The sequence below is a fragment of the Hypanus sabinus genome, chromosome 5 (genome assembly GCF_030144855.1).
Source record: "Hypanus sabinus isolate sHypSab1 chromosome 5, sHypSab1.hap1, whole genome shotgun sequence".
NCBI lineage: Eukaryota > Metazoa > Chordata > Chondrichthyes > Myliobatiformes > Dasyatidae > Hypanus > Hypanus sabinus.
Genome location: NC_082710.1, coordinates 85,226,297 through 85,247,283, shown reverse-complemented (window position 1 = coordinate 85,247,283; position 20,987 = coordinate 85,226,297). Strand labels below are relative to the sequence as shown.

Sequence of the window (20,987 nt, the reverse complement as noted above, 5' to 3'; positions counted from 1 at the left end):
TCTGGGTGAAGAAGTTCCCCCTCAAGTTCCCCTTAATATTTCTGCTTTAACACTTCTGCTTTAAGAAATGTAATCAAAATGACTTTGACCATGGCATGATTGTTGGTGCCAGATGGGGTGGTTTGAGTATCTTGGAAACGGCTAACCTTCTGAGATTTTCACACATAAAATTCTCCAGAGTTTACAGAAAATGGCATGAAAAACGAAAAAAAAAATCATATTCAGTGAGCAGAGTTTCTGTGGGCAAGATTAGCTTGTTCATGAGAGAGTTCAGAAGAGAATGGCCAGACTGGTTCAAGCTGACTGAAAGGAGACATTAACTCAGACAACACAGATTACAACAGCAGTGTGAAGAAGAACATCTCCAAAATACAACACATCAAACCTGGAAGTGGGTAGGCTACAGCAGCAGAAAACAATGAACACACACTCAGCGATCACTCTATCAGGTGCAGTAGGTGCCTAATAAAGTGGCCACTGAGTGTATGTACCGCGATAAGATCTTTCATCTTCCTGCACTCCAAGAATAAAGTTCAAACTTATTCAATCTTTCCCTGTAACTCAGGTGTTCCAAGTTCCTCAAGATCCTTGTAACTTCTCTCGTTCAAGTTTATTGATACCTTTCCTACAGATAGATAAAACTATCAAACTGTTATGGCACAAATGGAGTTCATTCAACACAGTAAATCCATGTTTGCTCTTCGAGCAACCCTACTGGGCCCATTGCTCCACTCTTTCATAATAGCCTTGCAAACAAGTCCTTCTCAATTAGTTATCCAGTTACCCTCTATAAGTTATGATTGAATCTTTCCACTACCCTTATAGTCATAACTGCTAGACACAGAAACAAAAGTTATCTATCACTAATATCTCTCAATTTTGAGGGGTTTTTATTTTGATAGGGTAAATGCAAACAGGCTTTTTTCATTAAAATTGGGTGAGATTAGAGGTCATGGGTTAAGTGTGAAAATTGAAGTGTTTAAAGAGAACATAAGGAGGAGCCCCTTCACTCAGAGGATGTTGGGAATGTAGAAGGAGCTGCCAGCCGAAGCAGTGGATGCAGTCTCAGTTTTAACTTTTAAGAGAAATTTGGATAGGTTCATGGATGGGAGGGGTGCCTGGGGTTATGGTCCAGGTACAGGTCATTGGGACCAGAAAGATTAATATTTTGTCATGAAGTAGATGGCCTGAAAGGTTTGTTTCTATGTTGTGGTGTTCTAGCTGGAATTGGATCTACATTTGCCAAGTTAACCCATTTAAATGCATCATTATCTTGAATACATCTAACACATTTCTAATCATTCTTCTTGAATTTTGCAGTTAGTCATAGGATTCCCAACAGACTAACAAAATTACTTACTCTCTGCTTCAGGGCTGTTAGGCCAATGCATGTTAGCATTGTCAACAACATTAATATCCTAAGAATAATGCAAATATTTTTTTAAATCCATTTATTCCTCTTCAAATCTATAATCAGATAATGCTGTCATTTGATATATATCATTTAATTTTAATCCTTGCTACTTGATATCAGATTAGACAATAAACTGAAACTTGATATAAAACAACCATGGCACTAGGACTTTGATTTGAAATATCTGTTTCTAAATTAAGACTAAGCTTATTGCAGACACACTTTCCAGCCCTTCTCTTGAAGATAAAATCTGTTTTTCCAGTTCGCATGATTAGGCTTTCAATGTGAAATTTATGTTCCTCTCTCCATGGCTACTTTCTGCCTTGCTGAATATTTTCAGAATTCTCTGTCATTATCTCCAGTTTCCAACTTCTGCCCTGTTTCACTTTTGTAAAGTTAATTTCAAAGTAAATAATTCGTTTGTTTGCAGAGCTTACAATTACTAGAAACTGCTTTTTATGATTATAAGATTAGCTTTATTTGTCACCTGTATGACAAAACATTCCATTAAATGTGATATTTCTGTATCTATAACCAACACAGTTTGAGGATCGTGCTGAGGAAAGCCCTTGAGAGTGTCACAAAGCTCACAGCAACAGGATAGCAGCCCAAGAATCATTAAGACTAACTGTAGTGTCTTTGGAATCTGGGAGAAACAGAAGCACACAGAAGAAACCCATGTGGCCACAGGGAGAACATACAAACTCCTTACAGACAGTGGCGGGAATTGAACCTAGATTTTTAGCACTGCAGTCCTGTTACTCTAACCACTACACTACTGTGCTTCCCTTTCTTTGCTTCAACAGGACTGTTCTTAATGTAAACATTTTTGTTAAACAACTTCAGTTCCTCTATGGAATAGTGAGCAGGGTTGTGAAAAACTCTCATGCTCAGTTGTATATTGCATAACCTATAGAAATATAATTTAAACTTTTCTTATGGATGTGCAGAGAATAGAGCAATGCGGACAGTAAGGAGGAAGAAGGAAGTAGTTACGCATCTAATTAGCTTGGGACAACACCGTGGGGCGATGGGTCTGTTCACTGTTCCTATGCTGTACGTATTTATATTCTATGTTCTAAGTTCGATGAAGTGGAAAGGGGCTTAAAGCAGCACGGTCCCTACACGTGTACTGAGGATCGAAGATGTGTCTAATGTAATGATGTACACTTCTCCAACCCTGCATTAATCCTGGACCGTTTTACAAAGAAGACGCTTGTAGATATTTTCATGCAAAGATAGTGCCCGGAGAGACATAGGACGAAAAAAAAAACAGCTTTGGTGAGGTAAGAGTTTTCAGTATGAACTGGTTGAAGGGCATGCATTCTAAGATACTCATACAAGGAGTACCGCTCGGATTTCTTTTAGTCATTGCACAGCACACACAGTTGCAAACCGTCTGACCCCATTGGAAAGATTCAACCGCGTCTGGACTTGCGCTGACTCTGGGGTTTCTTTAAGCACCATGGCAGGCTCCCTTAACGATGCGTGAATCGCTGCTAATTTACCATGAGAATCAACAGGAGATTCTTCCCACCCCCCCCATCCCACCCCGTCCGCTTTCCCTGGTACTTCAGTGGCTGGACGCATAATGTACCCGGCAGCACTTAATCAGTAAATTCTTCACTGTTTCCCAAGTGTGCCACGCTTCATTCAGATTTACAACGAATTAAGTTTTATATATATATATATATATTTAATCAAGAAGTTCAACGATCAATTCCTAAACTGACAAGAGTATTCTAATTCTTTTGTAAGCTAAACACCAACACTTCTGGCGGGGGCGGTTATACACGCACAGGGTGTTCTACTTTGGCATAGAGAGGTAGTACGGCATTATCTTCTTGAAAATGGCTGTAAAGCGACATCAATATGATTCAAATGGCTGCCCAGATGAATCATGTGGCCACCTGGAGAGAAAGGGAAGATATTTTGGAGTATATTGCCAATATCAAGGGAAATGGAAATACTGAGGTCCGAATGTCTACTTGAGAAAACTCATACTTTTGTTCTTAAATCACCTATTGAGAGAAATGATTCTTAAGGAGTCCATTTAGAATGTGCTGACACAGAAAGAACGTGCAAAGCAACTTGCAGGGCAACGTATAAACCAATTTGCAAAATCAGGATGAAACAATAGCTTGCTGATTAAAGAAGCGATACAGGTAACGGGAAGACATGCTTAACGATTGAACAATAACGGTGTTAATGCGCTGAGGCTGATAAGTGGGCCAAAGGGTAATCACATTTGTAATTTTGTAATGAGATTAAGGAAGAATGTCTGCACCTCACATGGGTGCAACTCACAAAATTGTAAACAAGTAGGGTATAAAAAACTGTGCAAAGTGTAATTCGGCACTCAATCTAGCAGGAGCTGGTTGGGTCCGACTCTGCAGACTCGAAAAATAAAGTTTACCGTTCTGCAAATTGCTGAGACTCAGTGTGTTTCTGACAACGTGGGGGCTCGTCCGGGATTCCACACTCCGGCCGCGGTGGACACGAGGAAGGACATCGGAGACGGTGCACCCCGCCGAGTTTGGCGGTCCCTGACTCCTTGCTCGTCGCTCCAACGCGGCTTGAGCGAGTGATATCCGGACAGCGCAGAGCGGTAAACGGGGAGAAGGGGACAGTACCTGGTACTGGAAGTCCCCAGGACGCACCGGGTAAGTGCCTACTATTATAGTAGAACGGTGCGGGAATAAGTAAGGACGGAGAAGACCGGGATCGCTACCCGGGGGTCCTCCTGATTAAGTAAGAGCGGAATAAGATGGGAGGGGGTGGCTCTAAAAAGAAAGAGGAGACGGAGAAGACCGGGACCATACCCGGGGGTTCCTCCTGATAGCCCCCTCGGTAGAATGTTTGAGAATTGGGGATGTGGAAGACTAAAAGGGAAACAAAAGAAAAAAAATGATACAGTACTGTTTAATTTGGTCGAAACAGCCGATAGAAAAACCTGCGGTCTGGTGGCCGCGGCTTGGGTCTGAGGAGGATTGGGTACGACAAGCCTTAAACATTTACGTTAATTCAAAACCAAATGTAAAACCGGAAGAAATTGCTTATGCTTTTTGTTGGGCTCCCTGGCCAGGGGTAACAACAAAGAGTTTTAAATTGGGCATTAAAGGGGAGCGGAAGTGGGACCCACTCGATCATTTACCCCCTCCCTATGTCCAGCCTTCTGCGCCCCTTGCGGGAGCAGAGGGAGGACGTGAAGAAAGTGAAAAAACAGAAGAAATAGACCCGGAGAGGGAAGAGAGGGATGTTAGGGAAAAAGCAAAATCAGGATGAAACAATAGCTTGCTGATTAAAGAAGCGATACAGGTAACGGGAAGACATGCTTAACGATTGAACAATAACGGTGTTAATGCGCTGAGGCTGATAAGTGGGCCAAAGGGTAATCACATTTGTAATTTTGTAATGAGATTAAGGAAGAATGTCTGCACCTCACATGGGTGCAACTCACAAAATTGTAAACAAGTAGGGTATAAAAAACTGTGCAAAGTGTAATTCGGCACTCAATCTAGCAGGAGCTGGTTGGGTCCGACTCTGCAGACTCGAAAAATAAAGTTTACCGTTCTGCAAATTGCTGAGACTCAGTGTGTTTCTGACAACGTCGAAACAAGGAGTGTGACAGGAGCAGATAAGAAAAAGAAAGACGAATTAAAAAAGGAAGAGGTACAGCTGTGTCCCCTTCGAGAGGTTCCAATGGGAGGAGAACGGGGAGGAACAGGATTTGTAAACGTCCCTCTGACAAGTACCGAAGTACGAGGATTTAAGAAAGATATGAAAACTTTATTAGAAGATCCAATGGGACTGGCAGAACAGTTGGATCAATTCTTAGGACCTAATGTTTACACTTGGGAAGAAATGCATGCGATTATGGGAACGCTATTTTCTGCACAAGAGAGGCAAATGATACGACAAGCTGCAATATCAATTTGGGAAAGGGAACAGCCGAATGAGTTACCAGGGGACCGGAAATTTCCAGTAAACGACCCACAGTGGGACAAACAAGCAGAAGAGAGAAGACGGCAATATCCCATTGCCATGGAAGGGAGGAGGGGATTACAACCTGTAATTGAGACATTAGTATCAGATGGACTCCTGGAAGAATGTATGTCACCCTTTAATACCCCCATCCTACCGGTCCGAAAGCCCGACGGCACGTATCGAATGGTTCAAGATCTGAGAGGCTTAAATGCGGTAGTCCAAACACGATACCCGGTAGTGCCTAACCCCTATACATTAATGAGCAAAATACCTCCTGAACATGAATGGTTCAGTGTGATAGATCTAAAAGATGCCTTTTGGAGTTGCCCGTTGGAGGAAGGTAGCCGAGATATGTTCGCATTTGAATGGGAAAATCCCTTCACTGGGCGGAAGAAGCAACTCCGGTGGACCGTCTTGCCCCAAGGGTTCACGGAGTCCCCAAACCTATTCGAACAGGTACTGGAGCAAGTATTGGCTGGATTCCATTGTACCGAAAAGAACCAACTATTACAGTATGTCGATGACCTACTACTATCGGGACCAGCAGAGGAGGTAGTGCGAGACGATACTATAAGACTCCTGAATTACCTAGGAGAAAAAGGATTGCGGGTGTCCAAGAAGAAACTGCAATTTGTCGAGAAGGAAATAACATATCTCGGACACAGAGTCAGTAAAGGGCACCGCCAAATAACCCCAGAAAGAATAGCGGGAATAACTAAAATACCGCTTCCCAGGACAAAGAAGGAAATAAGACAATTTCTGGGCTTAGTGGGCTATTGCCGGATTTGGATAGAGAATTATACCTCCCTGGTGAAGTTTATGTACGACAAATTGGCAAAGGAAGACCGGGGAATAATCAGCTGGACCGAAGAAGGAGAACAGAAGTTCAGGAAAATAAAAGGGCAACTAATTCGGGCCCCGGTATTAACACTGCCAGCACTGGAAAAGCCCTTTCAGCTGTATGCAACAAACAATGAAGGAACTGCGTTAGGAGTACTAACCCAAGAAAAAGGAGGAAAGCGGCAACCTGTGGCCTTTTTATCAAAAATGTTAGACCCGGTATCCCGGGGATGGCCGACGTGCATACAAGCCGTAGCGGCAGCAGCCGTACTAGTAGAAGAAGCACGGAAATTAACCTTTGGGGGAAGAATGACGGTGTATACCCAGCACTCCGTTAGCACCCTCTTAGCCCAAAAAGCTCAGCGGTGGTTGACGGACTCTCGCATTCTGAAATACGAAACCATTCTGATGGTCGGGGATGATGTAAGCTTTGAAAGGAACGATAGTTGTAACCCGGCACAGTTCTTATACGGGGAATCAACAGGGGAGCCCGACAAACATCAGAAGGCGAGTGGAAGACCCCCGACGGACGGCAAGTACTGAATAAGGAAGTAACTCGTCATATACTGCAACAACTACACCAACAAAGCCATGGGGGAGTGCAAGCTATGTGCGACACTATCCTAAGGGACTATGTTTGTAAAGGGGTATTCACACTAGCTCAACAGGAGGTGTGGGGCTGTTACACCTGCCAAAAGGTAAACAAGAAAATGATGCGTGCCACCCATAAAGGGGGACAAACACTAGCCGTCCGACCGTTCCATCGGATCCAAATAGACTTTACGGAACTACCACAAGTTCAGAGATGGAAGTACCTGTTAGTAATTGTGGATCACTTCACTCGGTGGGTGGAAGCATTCCCAACCACTAAAGCGGACGCCCCTACAGTGGCACGGATCCTATTAGAAAATATAGTCCCGAGATATGGAATAATGGGGTCTATTGATTCAGATAGGGGAACACACTTTGCCTCAAAAACACACCAGCTAATCTGTGACGCCTTAGGAATCCAGTGGAAGCTGCACACCCCCTGGCACCCTCAGAGCTCAGGAAGAGTTGAGAGGATGAACAGTACTTTGAAGACGCAATTGACCAAACTAATGATGGAAACCAAGCTACGCTGGACCAAGTGTCTACCCCTGGTCTACTAAGAATCCGCACGGCTCCTCGAAAAGATATAGGAGTATCCCCTTATGAAATGCTGTTTGGCCTTCCATATTGGAACAAGGTGGAGGGCTATCCTTCCCTGCAAGGGGGAGATGTCTTTGTAAGGGACTATTTACAGGCACTGTCTCGTTCTTTTGCAGAATTGCGCAGGAAGGGGTTACTCGCACAAACCCCACCTCTGGACTTCGCACTCCACCGAACTCAGCCCCGTGACTGGGTCCTGATTAAGACTTGGAAGCCAGAGAAGTTACAGCCGCAGTGGGAAGGCCCATTCCAGGTGCTACTGACCACCGAAGCCGCAGTAAGGACAAAAGAAAAAGGGTGGACCCACGCCGCGAGAATCAAGGGACCCGTAAAGCCCGAAGAAGGTGCAGAATGGACTTGCGTCCAGGGAGAAGACCCGATGGTGCTAAAGCTCAAAAGACGGACAGAATGAACTTTGGGACTGTAATGTATATACTGCTATTGTTGAGAAGCGCTGAAGGGGGATGTGATAAGTGCAGGACGACGGTAAGGGTGGGCATGACGGTTTTTCCAGGGTCCTTTGTATCACACTCGCATGTAAACGAGAAATGTTATGACTACAACAAAAAGGAGGAGTATGTGGAAAGTTTAATCTAACCAACTGCTGCTTAAAGATAGATGACAACGGAAAGGTGGTTCAAAAAATATCAGATAAAATAAGGAAACTGGCCCAGGTGCCGGTACAGACCTGGAAGCCGCTGGGGTACTGGGACTGGCTGGACGGATGGTTGAAAGGAGGCTGGTGGCGAACCGCTTTAGGGGTTATAGGAGGGGGATTGATGGTCCTCCTTCTGCTACCATGTCTGATCCCCTGCTTGCGGGAGCTAGTAGCTCGGGTGGCAAGACAAGTCATGCAACCAAGGGCCCCAGCTGATCCTGTTCAGGTACTCCTACAAAGGGAAATAGAGCTAGAGGAAGATGCCTATGTAAACCCGTGGCAAAAGCCCAACTGATAGCACATTCTAAAAAGAAAAAGGGTGGATTGAGAGAAATGATTCTTAAGGAGTCCATTTAGAATGTGCTGACACAGAAAGAACGTGCAAAGCAACTTGCAGGGCAACGTATAAACCAATTTGCAAAATCAGGATGAAACAATAGCTTGCTGATTAAAGAAGCGATACAGGTAACGGGAAGACATGCTTAACGATTGAACAATAACGGTGTTAATGCGCTGAGGCTGATAAGTGGGCCAAAGGGTAATCACATTTGTAATTTTGTAATGAGATTAAGGAAGAATGTCTGCACCTCACATGGGTGCAACTCACAAAATTGTAAACAAGTAGGGTATAAAAAACTGTGCAAAGTGTAATTCGGCACTCAATCTAGCAGGAGCTGGTTGGGTCCGACTCTGCAGACTCGAAAAATAAAGTTTACCGTTCTGCAAATTGCTGAGACTCAGTGTGTTTCTGACACCTATCGATAACAAAAATGTCATGAGACCCCTCTGCATAAATATTGAATAGCATGTGACTTCCATGTTAACATTTCATTATTTTTGAAACCAGTAGCAGTTCTTTAATACACAAGTCGAATATGATGTTCTCCCTGTTCCCCCCACCCCCCACGACTCCCTCACATTACATTGAAATACTTCTGCGATCTTATTCAAGCTGTGGGGACATTTCCAATCCGCAGCTCAACACAACAGTGGCCTGAGCACCAGCTCTTGAAAAAAAGGTGTCCTAATGTCCCAGCTCCGCTCAGAAGCAGTCAAAGCTTTCCAAAAAACTTCCGTCCAATCCACAAATGTTTCTGACCAAACTTGTTACCGAAGGAGAAGTGTTTCGATATCCCTTTAAATTTAAAATAGCCCCTTTTTGTTCCTAGCTTCGCCAATAGAGGATATAATTTCTCTGCATTCATTTTATTGAATTAGTTTTAACACTAAACTTGATCACATTAATGACCCGCCCTTTGTAATCAGGACTATACCAGTCACACTTCCGAAACTCGTCTTTAAAGCCTAAATTCCTAATTTCGAGGCGGCACATAAAATTAGGCCTTTTTAAAAAGTAAAGGTTTCTTTATCAAAGATAGACTATTGATTTATAAAGTAATAGCATTGGATCCAGAGCACTTCAGGTTCGAATTGGGTATTTTGTTCCTGAAATTAAACTGCACCTCAGATCTCCAATTGAAGGAGCTAAAGTCGCTGTCCCCTGAATGTAAGTAAGAGTCTGCCATCTTATTAAGCAAAACATATTTTTTATTTTTATTTTAATATATTAAAAGGAACAACTATTGCAGGTAAATAAAACAAGAATGATGTTAAGTCGACTCTGGAGCTCTGATGTGTAAAACAGTCAAACGAAACTTGCGGTAAGCCGTTCGAATAATTAGCTATACGAGACAACATTCGCCGACATCCGTCTCCGACGCTGTTGTGATCAGTACTGTTGATCCTTTGGAAATAGTGTAATAAAACTGAAAGGAACATAGAGACTTGACTAGTAAACATGTCCTGGTGCGGGTGATGTATTCAGGTTAAATCTGGCATACCTTAGATGCCTTGTACTTCTCAAGCTGAATGGGGGAGGAAGTTGGAAGTGTCCACTAGCTGGTATCTACTGTACTGGCCAATCAACTACTGTGCAATGCAAAGACTGACTCAGTGGTCTGACGTAGAGCCTTACACGGGAGTGGGGCTGGTTTCTGAGCTTCTATCCTCTCTTAGAGTTAACACGAATCCAAAGACACCCTCTTCCCGTCTCATCTCAGGAAAGTAATCAACTGAAAGTAATTGTTGGGCCTAACCTGAACTCACACAACGCACTACAGGAATCTATTAAGAATAGAACTGACCGTTTGAAAATTAGTTCAAATTTTGTTAATATTTGTTAAAGCTAATATTTTCTTTCTAAACCCCTATGTACCTTCAATAGACTGATTTTGCGTTAACTTCATATCCTGCAGATCAGCATCAAATTTAATTTCACTGACGTATGTCGTAAAATGTGTTGTTTTGCTGCAGAAGTACATTAAAATGCATAATAAGAAAACGATAAATGACAATCAGAAGTATATATAAAAAAGAAAAAATAAATTAAGTCGTGCAAAAAGAGAGGGAAATACTGAGGTGGTGTACATACTGAGGGGATATTAAAGTTTCACAAGAATGACGTTATCCCCAACTTCTACCAAGCACTTGTCCACTGTCATTCCCTTCAATGATGAATGATAAATAAAAACATTTTAAAACTAATATTTTCCTTAGCTAGGCACAGTGCAACTTGTCTGAGCAACATTTGCTCTACAGCGACATCTGTAGCCTGGCAGAGAACTGCAGCTCAGAGAACGACTCACACAAGAAACAGCTGCAGAAGTGAAACTTGGTTTATACGTCAAACTAAACAACAAACTTGTGACAGCCGAAAACCCTTAGGTATCGCAATTGTCTGCTGAATGTTGCTTGAAGAATGACCGGCTGTAACAGGCTGCTTTTGCTCTGCTGTGACACGCATTTTTGTTTTATCCATGCAACTACTGTCGACTGGTGACGGTTTCAATTAAAAGACTCTATAAATCTTCTTTAACAAAGTTAGAACTTTCTTACAACGAGATATGCCATTATGATTGCAACCTGCCGAGATGTTACTTGAACGTTTTCCACGACCAACTCACTTCCCTTGTCACTTGGACTTGTCACTTTGAAACTACATGGTTATGGCTTGATTGTGGGCTGCTACTTACAGTTTACTAAAATGGTCACCTGTGATTTAGGGGGTTGGGGTTAGCTATAGTAAGCGTAATCCCACAGTTTCTGGGACCACAGAAAGCTTTGAGTCGCGCGGTGTCCCTGCGGGTAGGCATCCCTGTGCTGAAGGTATACCCGAAATTGATCTGTGTACAAACACACTTGCACACCGGGGAAAGACTGCATGATGCATAATAATAGCAACAGATTAACAACTATCAAATAGATAAAGGGAAATACATAGTCTGATGGAGTGAAAAAAATCCAAGAAAAAATTGCACCCGCTAGTTTTACTTACTGAACTTTTAAACATGTGTACTGGAAATGCATTGCTGTTATACGCTTCAAAAAGTTCAAGGTAAGTTTATGGTCGAAGTACATATATATATATATACACACACACCTGAGATTCATTTTCTTGCGGGCATTCACAGCAAACACAAGAAATGCAATAGAATCAATGAAAGACCGCACCCAACAGACGGACAAACGTACAAAAGACAGTAAATAGAGCGAACACAAAACTAAAGAAAATAGGAAATAATAATAAATAAGCACCAATTATCCAGAAGTCATTGAAAGTGGGTCCATAGGCTGTGGGAACAGTTCAGAGATGGGGCGAGTTTGGTTTAAGAGCATGAAGGTGGAGGGGCAATACCAGTTCATGGCATAGATTAGCTACTTGAGAGCATGCTTCGCTGAAGAAGTTTAATTAAAACGTAAAACACTCCGTCCCAACTAACCACACGGCTCTTGCTCTGGTGTTCGAGAACATGCTATAAATGTGGAAACTCGGGACTGCATTATCCAATCCGGAGTTTCCGCATTCGAAGTGTCTTGCAACTTTCCGGTGGCGGAAGAGACGCCAGCCAGGGCGAGTAGGGCGGAGGTAACTTTTCTGACCTGGCCAGTGCGGAGAAAGAAGGAACCTTGCTCAAAAGGTAGTTACATGCTTAAGAGAAACAGCAAACTGGGTAATAAATCAGTCTGGGATTTGAATCGTCCTAGTTCAATCAATTAAGTTTAAGCCCCCCCCCCATAACTTCTGAGTTCTGTTTTTAAAATAACTCGCTGTGTTTTCTATAGCAGTCCTGTAACTGAACAAATTATCGCCTTACGTTGAAATTTCAATTGCTACTGAGTTATTTAGATTCCTTTCTTGATTTTAGCTTTAATCTCCCGATTAAAGATTCGCAATTCGTCTGATTCTCCCTCTAAACTCGCATTTACGTGAACTGCGCTCTGTTCGGATGCAACGGGGGAGCGCTTTATTTTGTAAACAGTCGCGGGCTGTCTGGAGTGTCTGTCAACAGCTTGCTTTGCCGAAGGGTTTCCTGTAACCACAGCGTCTCACCCCGGGCTTGCGAGCGGCGAGATCCAAATACCCCCACGCCGCGTGCGACAAGTTACTGGGGCTCCGTACACCATCGATCGCGCGACTTCCATTCAAAAGCAAAAAGTTACAGTGGAAAACAAACCCAGCTGGGGTTATAATGAAGTGTAAAACTCCTATTATTCAATGTTGCGGTGTATTCGAGAGTATGGTTGAAAAGGCACACATCACTCTCCCCGTCTGATGCGAGCGGGGATCTCACCTCCCTGTACCTAGTATGACCAAGGGATGCTTTCACTGAAAGAACCCCTGCCTCGCCCCTGGGTCGGCTGCGGCACTTATTAAGGGTCTATAAGGATAAATTAAGAGCTGTACTTACGGGAATGAGCGGTTGCTATACACGCCCACAAGCTGATGAATAGGGAGACGGCAAAGGACAGCTTGATACCAGCGAACGAATCCATTTTCAAACAAGATCGAGTGGTACAGACAGAGAGAGAAAAAGAGAGAGAGAGCGCGCGATCAGGATAGCAACTCCCCGCTCCTCGTCACCTCAGCACGCATCTGAGTTCCTTCTCTCCTCTTTCCTTCCTCTCTCTCTCTTCTCTCCCCCACCCCTCCCTCCCTCTCTTTCCCTCTCAATTTTGCCTCCTCCTCCTCCTCCCCCTTCGAACCAGCTGCTGCTTCACGCCATCCCGCCGCTACACGTTCTGCTGCGCTAGGCTGTGTATCCCCGGAATCACGGACGTAGAACGAACAGATGCAAGTAGCAGCTCTCGAGGAGGGGTGAGAGGTGACGGACGGTCCCTGTGCGCGCCGGTTCAGTCTTTTTACACGGTCCTCAGAAACACACGAGCGCCTCTTCCGCCCACAGGTTACCTCAGTACTTCACTGGACACCGTTGATGGAGGAAATCTCTGAAGGGAAGGTGGAGGGCAGGGTGAACAAAAGAGGCAGGATTTTTCCTATAAACCCATTGAAATGTATTTAACTCAAAGATGAACAGTAACTGATCTCATTATTTCAGATAGTGTATGTTGTCAATTATGACAAGAATCATGGGTGTTATTATTAACCTATTTAAATGTTCACAATGATTTATTGATTATTGATTAATTAATTGCCGTTCCCCCTCGATTCTGTGTGATTAGATTACATACGTCAACGGTGGCATTTTAGAATCCAGTGGGAAACAGTTTAAACTCAGATTAACAGTGGTTAAATCGTAAACCAGACCAATAACTTTTATTTCCTATTCCTTGCATGGTCCGTTTGCCCAAACCTTTCCGCAAGAATGTTAACAAATTAAAACCGACAGGAGCTATGAAAAGGGGGACTGGGGGAGTTTGAGCACCGGTTTATTCCCTCACTTAACTCTGACCGCCGACCTTTAGTTTGTAACTAATCTATTTACAATCAATATTCATAGAATAGTGTCATTGAATTTACCAATGTGTCAAAGGAACACCCCGCTTTCACCAGCCACGCCGCAGCCGAAGGAGTTCCGGCATCTGTGAGTAAATGTGGTAAACAACTGATAGAGACTCATCATCTCTATTTATTGTAAATGTGCTCAAGGACATTGATTACTTCCGAGTTCCGGAGACTGTTTACTTTAGCCGGTCTGTTCGAACTATCCTGGAGCTGGCAGGAGGTTGTACAGCGCGGAGCTGGGCTGAGTACAGACCGAGTACGGACGGTGTTAACGCTGCGGAATCCTGGGCCGCGCGCTTCATGTCGCGGACTGGAATCCGGCTGCAAATTCTTGGTCCGTCCGCTATCGGAGTTTCTGCACGGTCACTGGCCGAGTCACATCAAACAGCATTGAAAGTTGGTCAGTATTGCTTGAAACTTTTGTTTTATTTATAAGACACGGCGCAAAATATTCAGCCTAAGCTGCTCTGCAAGAAACTCTCCTTAAATGATAACAGAGTCCACGTGTTAATGTAAACGCGTTACTCCGCGTTTCATCGAAGGGATGTCGATGGAACGTGATAAGCTGAGCGGCTGCCTGTTTCGTGCCCAGGTAGATCACTGCGTTATGACAGCCACATATTAACGATATCAGTATACCGCTCATCGAGAATCGTGTTCAACCAATTCGTTTCAGAACTGCGCCGCGTTCATCATTTCCAGCTCTATATTACAAAAAACATCCGGCTGGTTGCAAACTTAAAAAAAAGCAGTTCGCCAAGTTACGCACATGTAACACCGGCAGATCGTACGTACGTTCAATACATTTCCATCCTTATCTCAGCCGGCTATTGTTACAAAATACAGATTAATTAATGAGAGGCAGGTATCTCATTACAAACTGCTTGAAGCATTGCTGCACTTAAACTGAGGAGAACTGGTCGATTATCGGGAGCACTGCTGTCTGAGCCGTTGCTGATAGCTAGGGCAACTAACTGGGCATAGTTAGAGTAATTGGATTAGACGGAGAAGTATGATAGCCGGGGTCATTGCTCAAAGCTGCGACAGGTATGCACAACGATTAATGATAAATTATCTCTCCATATGGCTGAAGGCACGCAGCAGTTTCCCGAGGACTGCCATTTAATGTGTATACCAACAGCGGGTTAAGTGGATTGCTTCCGTACCTCCATGATATGTCAGGATGGGAGACTACAGCGCTACTCATTAACTACACCTCACCACGGACAAGCATGGCTGGTTCTTCATCGTCTATTTGTTCATTAATACCACTCACCTTCTGCATCTTTCTTCACCGCCCTCCGGCACTGTACAATTTAAAACCCGGACGCTCAATAATGAGATCTTTTACCATTTTTTTAGTTGAAGGATGTTTCAAGACATCTGCTCTGTGTTCAAGTCGCAGGATGAAAGTTATGTCACCTGTGACCAAAAGGATTAAAAATATTATTGACGTATTGCTCAATAAAAGTGAATTTTATCTTCATACAGTCGGAGTTCAGGGTCAATACACGCAAAAAACATCTTTGCCCCATATGTCTCTTAATTCTCTTTTCAGAACCAGAACTGTCAGGCTGGATAACAGCCTCTTCCCCCAGGCTGTTAGACGTCTTAACCCCCTGCTGCCACCCGACACACATTTACAACCGGTCAAAAAGCTTTTATTGCTCCCCCACCCCACATACACACACAGCCCCTAACTCACTGACACAATCTCATCCTGCACTGGGTCACTTTTAATCTTTTATTGCTACGGTTTCACAGATTTATACAACTGTGTTTTATTATAATAGAATACCCTGCCTTCTCTCTTCCCTAAACATGCACCTCACAATTTATGTCAATCTTATGTCAGTCAGCCTGTCAATCTTCAGGCCAGGCCACTCAGGGACTTGTGCTAATATTATTTTGTGACTGTATGCACTAGATCGTAACTATATGTGCAGTGTCTGTGTGACGTACTATATGTACATACTATGGTTGGCACCTTCGCCCCAAAGGAATAATGTTTTGTTTAGCTGTATACATGCGTATAGTTAAATGACAATAAACTCAAACTTGAACTTGAAAGGGTGTGCCACTAGGCTGAAGAACCGTTTCTACCCTGCTGTTATAAAACTATTGAAATGTTTTCTAGTGTAATAAAATGGACGCTTGATCTCAAAATCTACATTGTCGAATCTTGCACCTTATTGTCTTCCTGCACTCTATTCGTAGCTGTTACACTTTAATTCTGCATTCTGTTTTTGCTTTTTCTTGTACTATCTTAATGCATTGCTTAGTGAATTGATCTGTATGACAAGTGTGCATGTCAAGCTTTTCCCTGTAACCTGATACATTTGAGAATAATAAACCAATTCCAAGGATCTCCTGAGAACATAGGCTCTTACTGAGGTCTGTTTGGAGCAGAGGAGCAGCTGCAATGTGAAGACACAAGAGATTCTACTGATGCTTGAGATCTCATCACCTTTATGCTGTTTTGCTGTCCATATTATCAAGGATTCTTCAACATTTTTGTCCATTCTCCTGCCTTCTTTTGACCTCTCTCCATAACCTCTCCCCTATTTCCTTACTGCCTCAAAGTAATAAAATGTGAGAAATAAAATCCTGCAGAAGCTGGAAACTGAAAAAATGACTGAAAATTCTAGAAGTACGCTGCAAGTCAGGCAGCATCTGTGGAGAGACTTAACAATGGAGATGCAAGACACTTCATCAGACCAGGTAAAGGCAGAGGAAGTTGAGAAATAAAACACATTTTCCTTCTTTCCTTGGTCTGATGAGTGATATTCATGCTCTATTTTTAACACTGGTATAGGTTTACATTTGTCACATGTGCCAAAATACAGGGGGTGGGGGTGGGGGGAATAAAACTTTGATGCCACCTGGACGGATCATATAGTAAAAATGAAAGCAAAATATAAATAATATTGTAGTTGCAAAAAATATGTAGTGCAGAAAGGCAAGTTAAAATGCAAGGGCTGATACAAGGCAACCTGGGAGATCAAAGGTTCATCTTTTAGCGTATGAGAGGCTTGTTCAAGATTCTGGTAACAGTAGGATAGAAACTGTCCTTGAGTCTGTTAGTCCATGATATCAAGCTTCTGTATCTTCTACCTGATGGGAAAGGGAAGAAGAGAGAATGATTGGGTTAGGTGGAGCCCTTGATAATATTTGTTGCTTTTCCCAAGGCAGCTGGAAGTGTAGTTAAGTTTAGTGGAGGAAAGGCTGCTTTTCATGATAGCTTGGGTTGTGTTCACAACCCTCTGCAATTCCATTCCATCTTGGGCAGAACAATTTTCATCCCAAGCCATGGTACTTACAGATAGGGTGCTTTTAATAGTGCATCAATAAGAGTCATCAGGGATACGCCGAGCTTTCTATTTCCATAGATGCTGCCTGAACTGCCGAGTGTATCCAACATCTTCTATTTTTATTGCAGTCAGGACAGTTGAACCCTTTGTTTCCCATGTCTCCACTGCAGTTTAATGTTTCTTGGATCACAGGAGCTGTTTTAGGCCACTATTAACTTCTACAAAATGTTCTTTTCTGCATGTGCTGTCATGTCAAAAATGGTGATGTTGATGTGAAAATGGAGCAGAATGCACAACTGTAGAAAATACCAGAAGCTGGATTGATTTCTAAAAGATGTTTCAATGAATATTATAACACAGCCCTGTCATTACATTTTCACGAGTGATTTTGCGGTGTTGATGATAGCTAAGATTTTGATCTGGAGTGACCTTTTGTCTTTCATGCAAGGAGAAGCCAACCTATTTGCATTATTCCTTGCTATGTCATCAATTCAATGCCTGAAATTCAATCATCATCACAAAAGCAGCGGCATAGCAAACAGCTAAGTACATTAACATATCGGACCCTCCCTGCATGTTATATACTCAGCGGCCACTTTATTAGGTACACCTGCTCCTTAGTGCAAGTATCTAATCAGCCAATCATGTGGCAGCAACTCAATGAATTAGAGCATGCAGACATGGTCAAAAGGTTCAGTTGTTGTTCAGAACAAACATCAGAATGGGAAAGAAATATAATCCAAGTAAAGTTAATTGTGGAATGAGTCTTGTTATCAGATGAGATGGTCTGAGTATCTCAGAGACTGCTGATTTCCTGGAATATTCACACACAACAGTCTCTAGAGTTTACATAGAATAGTGTGAGAAAGAAAATTTTAAAAAATGATCCAGTGAGTGGCAGTTCTATGGGTGAAAATACCTTGTTAATGAGAGAGGTCAGGACAGAATGGCCCACTCGTTCAAGCTGACAAGAAGGTGACGATAACTCAAATCACCGTGCATCACAACAGCTGTGTGAAGAGCATCTCTGAATGCACAACATGCTGACCCTTGAAATGGATGGACTACAGCAGCAGAAGACCACAGACATGCACTCCATGGCCATTTCATTGGGTACACAGATAATGTATTTGATAGAGCTGGTATTTGTTGAGTAATAATAGGTTTCAAGAGTATATTTCAAGCTGAAATTGATAGATTCTTGACTAGTAAGGGTATCAACAGTTATGGGAAGAAGACAGGAGACTAAGGTAGAGAGGGATAACAAATGAGCCATGATGGATGGTGGAGCAGACCTGATGGGTCAAATGGCACAATTCTACTCCCATCTCTTATGGATATACATATGCAAGGGTTAAGAATTTTTGAAGGGAATGTTCTCGCACTGGATTTCTGGATTTCAACAATCCCACTCATTCTTCCTCAAATTCCTTCTAAATGCCCAACACACCACTTACCTATACCCTTCGGTTTTCAACAAACTTGCCAAAGGGAAACATCTCTCACTATCTACCTTGTATATTCCTTTTATAACTTTGTATATTTCTATCAGGTCGCCCTTAGCCTTCTCCACATCTAATACAACAAGCCCAATGTATTTAGTCTCTCTTCAGTACTGAAATGCCTCATTCTATGAATATCCTCTGCATGCTCTCCAATGCAATTGTACTATTCCTACTGTATGGACAACAAAATTGAAAAAACCTCTCCAGCCAATATTTTAGATAGTAATTATAGCATAACCTTCAGAATAATGATGGCGTGATTTCAGTATTCCTTCCTAACTCTTATCTATCTGTGTTGCTGTATTTATGATCCTAGAACATGTACACCAGAATCTCTCTGTTCCAGAGTACTTGCTGCATTCATTTTGTATATTCTCAGCTTATAAATCTTCCCAAAATGTGTTACCATACATTGTTCAGTACTAAATTCCATTTTCCCAACTGATCAATATTGTTTGTAGCTGAAGACTACACATTACACTATGCACAACAGCCCAATTGTTTTCTATTTATTCAGAGATACGGCATGGTAACAGACCCCTCCAGCCCAATGGGTCCACATTGCCCATTCACATTATGAGTCAAAGTAATATGTCTTTGAATGTGGGAGGAAACCAGGACAACTAGAGGAAACCCATACAGTCACAAGGAGAATGTACAAACCTAAACTGCTGGCACTGATTAAGTTGTCCTCTGTGATCATATTAATCATGACTTCTACGTTCACATCCACATCATTAATATATGTAACAAATAGCACTAACTCATTTGATCTACCACTGGTCACAAACACTATTCTTGTCTGTCAACTTCTGCCATCTATTACAAAGTAAATGTTGGAACCAAATTGCCATATTGCCACTGGCGTTCAGGCCACCAATGAAGATCTTCTATCTTTGGCGGTTTTCAAGGCTTCCTTCATCATGTCAATAGCTTTGATTTCACTATTATCAGTCATGCACGTATTAGGTGGAGACTCAGGAATTCCGCTGCACTCTGATGTAAAAGGATTCTTCATTGCTATTTCCATAACTGTTTTGTTTTATTACTCCAGGTTGTTGGCCCTGAGCTGGAGGACCGGTAGACCACTCTTAGTCTGATCACTGCCCTTTGCTGACCCTACCAAGAGCCAAAGCATAAAGCGCTGATTCCAGACAACTACACTCTCTGGGTCATTGAAACACGTGAGCCTTCAACCCCTACATCAAGGTTGTGGTCCTCATGGAGGACCAAGGACCAACTTTATTTGCGAGACACCTTCACATGTAAAGGAATTTGCTGTGGTGTGTTGGTCAGGGCTCAGCATACAACAGAAAACAACAACATTCAACAATAAAATGTGCATAAATAAACAAATACCAGCAGGCATTTACAATGTAAACAACATTATAAAATGTGGTTTTAAAATGTCTATAGCAGTTATTGGGGTAATAGATAGAGGGAGGAGGAGGCTCCACTGTGCTGTAGTCTATGCTCTCCTTTATTACCCTCTTGACCTTTAGAAACTATAAGCTGCTTTGGGATTTTTCTTAATTTTGCTCTCCGGTACTACTCCATGCTCTCTCCTGATCTGCCTAATTACGCAGTTTAAGAACGCTGCTCTCAAAACTTGCTGTCCTCCTTGGTGCTTCATCTATTTTCAGATTCAACCATTCCATAAATCATATTTATTGCCTTATCCGACCCTTGATAGTCCCTTAGTGAAAATTGAGGTAAGCAGCTGTATGTGGAAAAAACAGTGGATATTTAGAATACTTTACATATTCACTCCTCAGCTATGACTACCCTTGGGAAAACCAGCATTTATTGCTTTCTCCATTCTGATAATCTGTCTTCTTGAATGGTAGCAGTCCACATTCTGAAGGTACTCCTAACATCCTACATGTTGTATACTCTAGGATTCTAACTCATGAACAATTTATCTAGTAAATGCCACTCATGATTAGAGCTTAAAGTTCAAGTTCAAATATTTATCAGCAAAGTCCATATATGTCAACTGAGATATTTTTAATTGTGGGCATTCACAGTAGAGCATAAAAAAGTAGATCAATGAAAAACCACACACAAAGACTGACAAGCAAACAGTGTGCAAAAGAAGATAAACTGTGAAAATACAATTAAGTAAGTAAATAAATAAATAAATAAACAAACACTTGAATAAATAAATGGATGCCATACAATAAACACAAGAAAGTCTGCAGATACTGGAAATACAAAGGAACATATACATGTTGGAACAGGAATGGGAATTAAAATATTGGGCTGTTTTTGGTGGATG

At 42.4% G+C, this 20,987-nt stretch overlaps 1 protein-coding gene across 1 annotated transcript in view; it reads right to left on the bottom strand.

Annotated features, from left to right (window-relative positions):
• The window catches only part of LOC132394274 (contactin-associated protein-like 5), a 1,716,192-nt gene extending 1,703,145 nt beyond the window's left edge, over nt 1-13,047 (bottom strand). Inside the window, exon 1 of the mRNA XM_059970198.1 lies at nt 12,839-13,047. Coding sequence (XP_059826181.1) covers nt 12,839-12,923 — 85 coding nt within the window. The 5' untranslated portion in view covers nt 12,924-13,047. The remainder of the gene's footprint in view (nt 1-12,838) is intronic.
• Between the last annotated feature and the right edge of the window lie 7,940 nt (nt 13,048-20,987).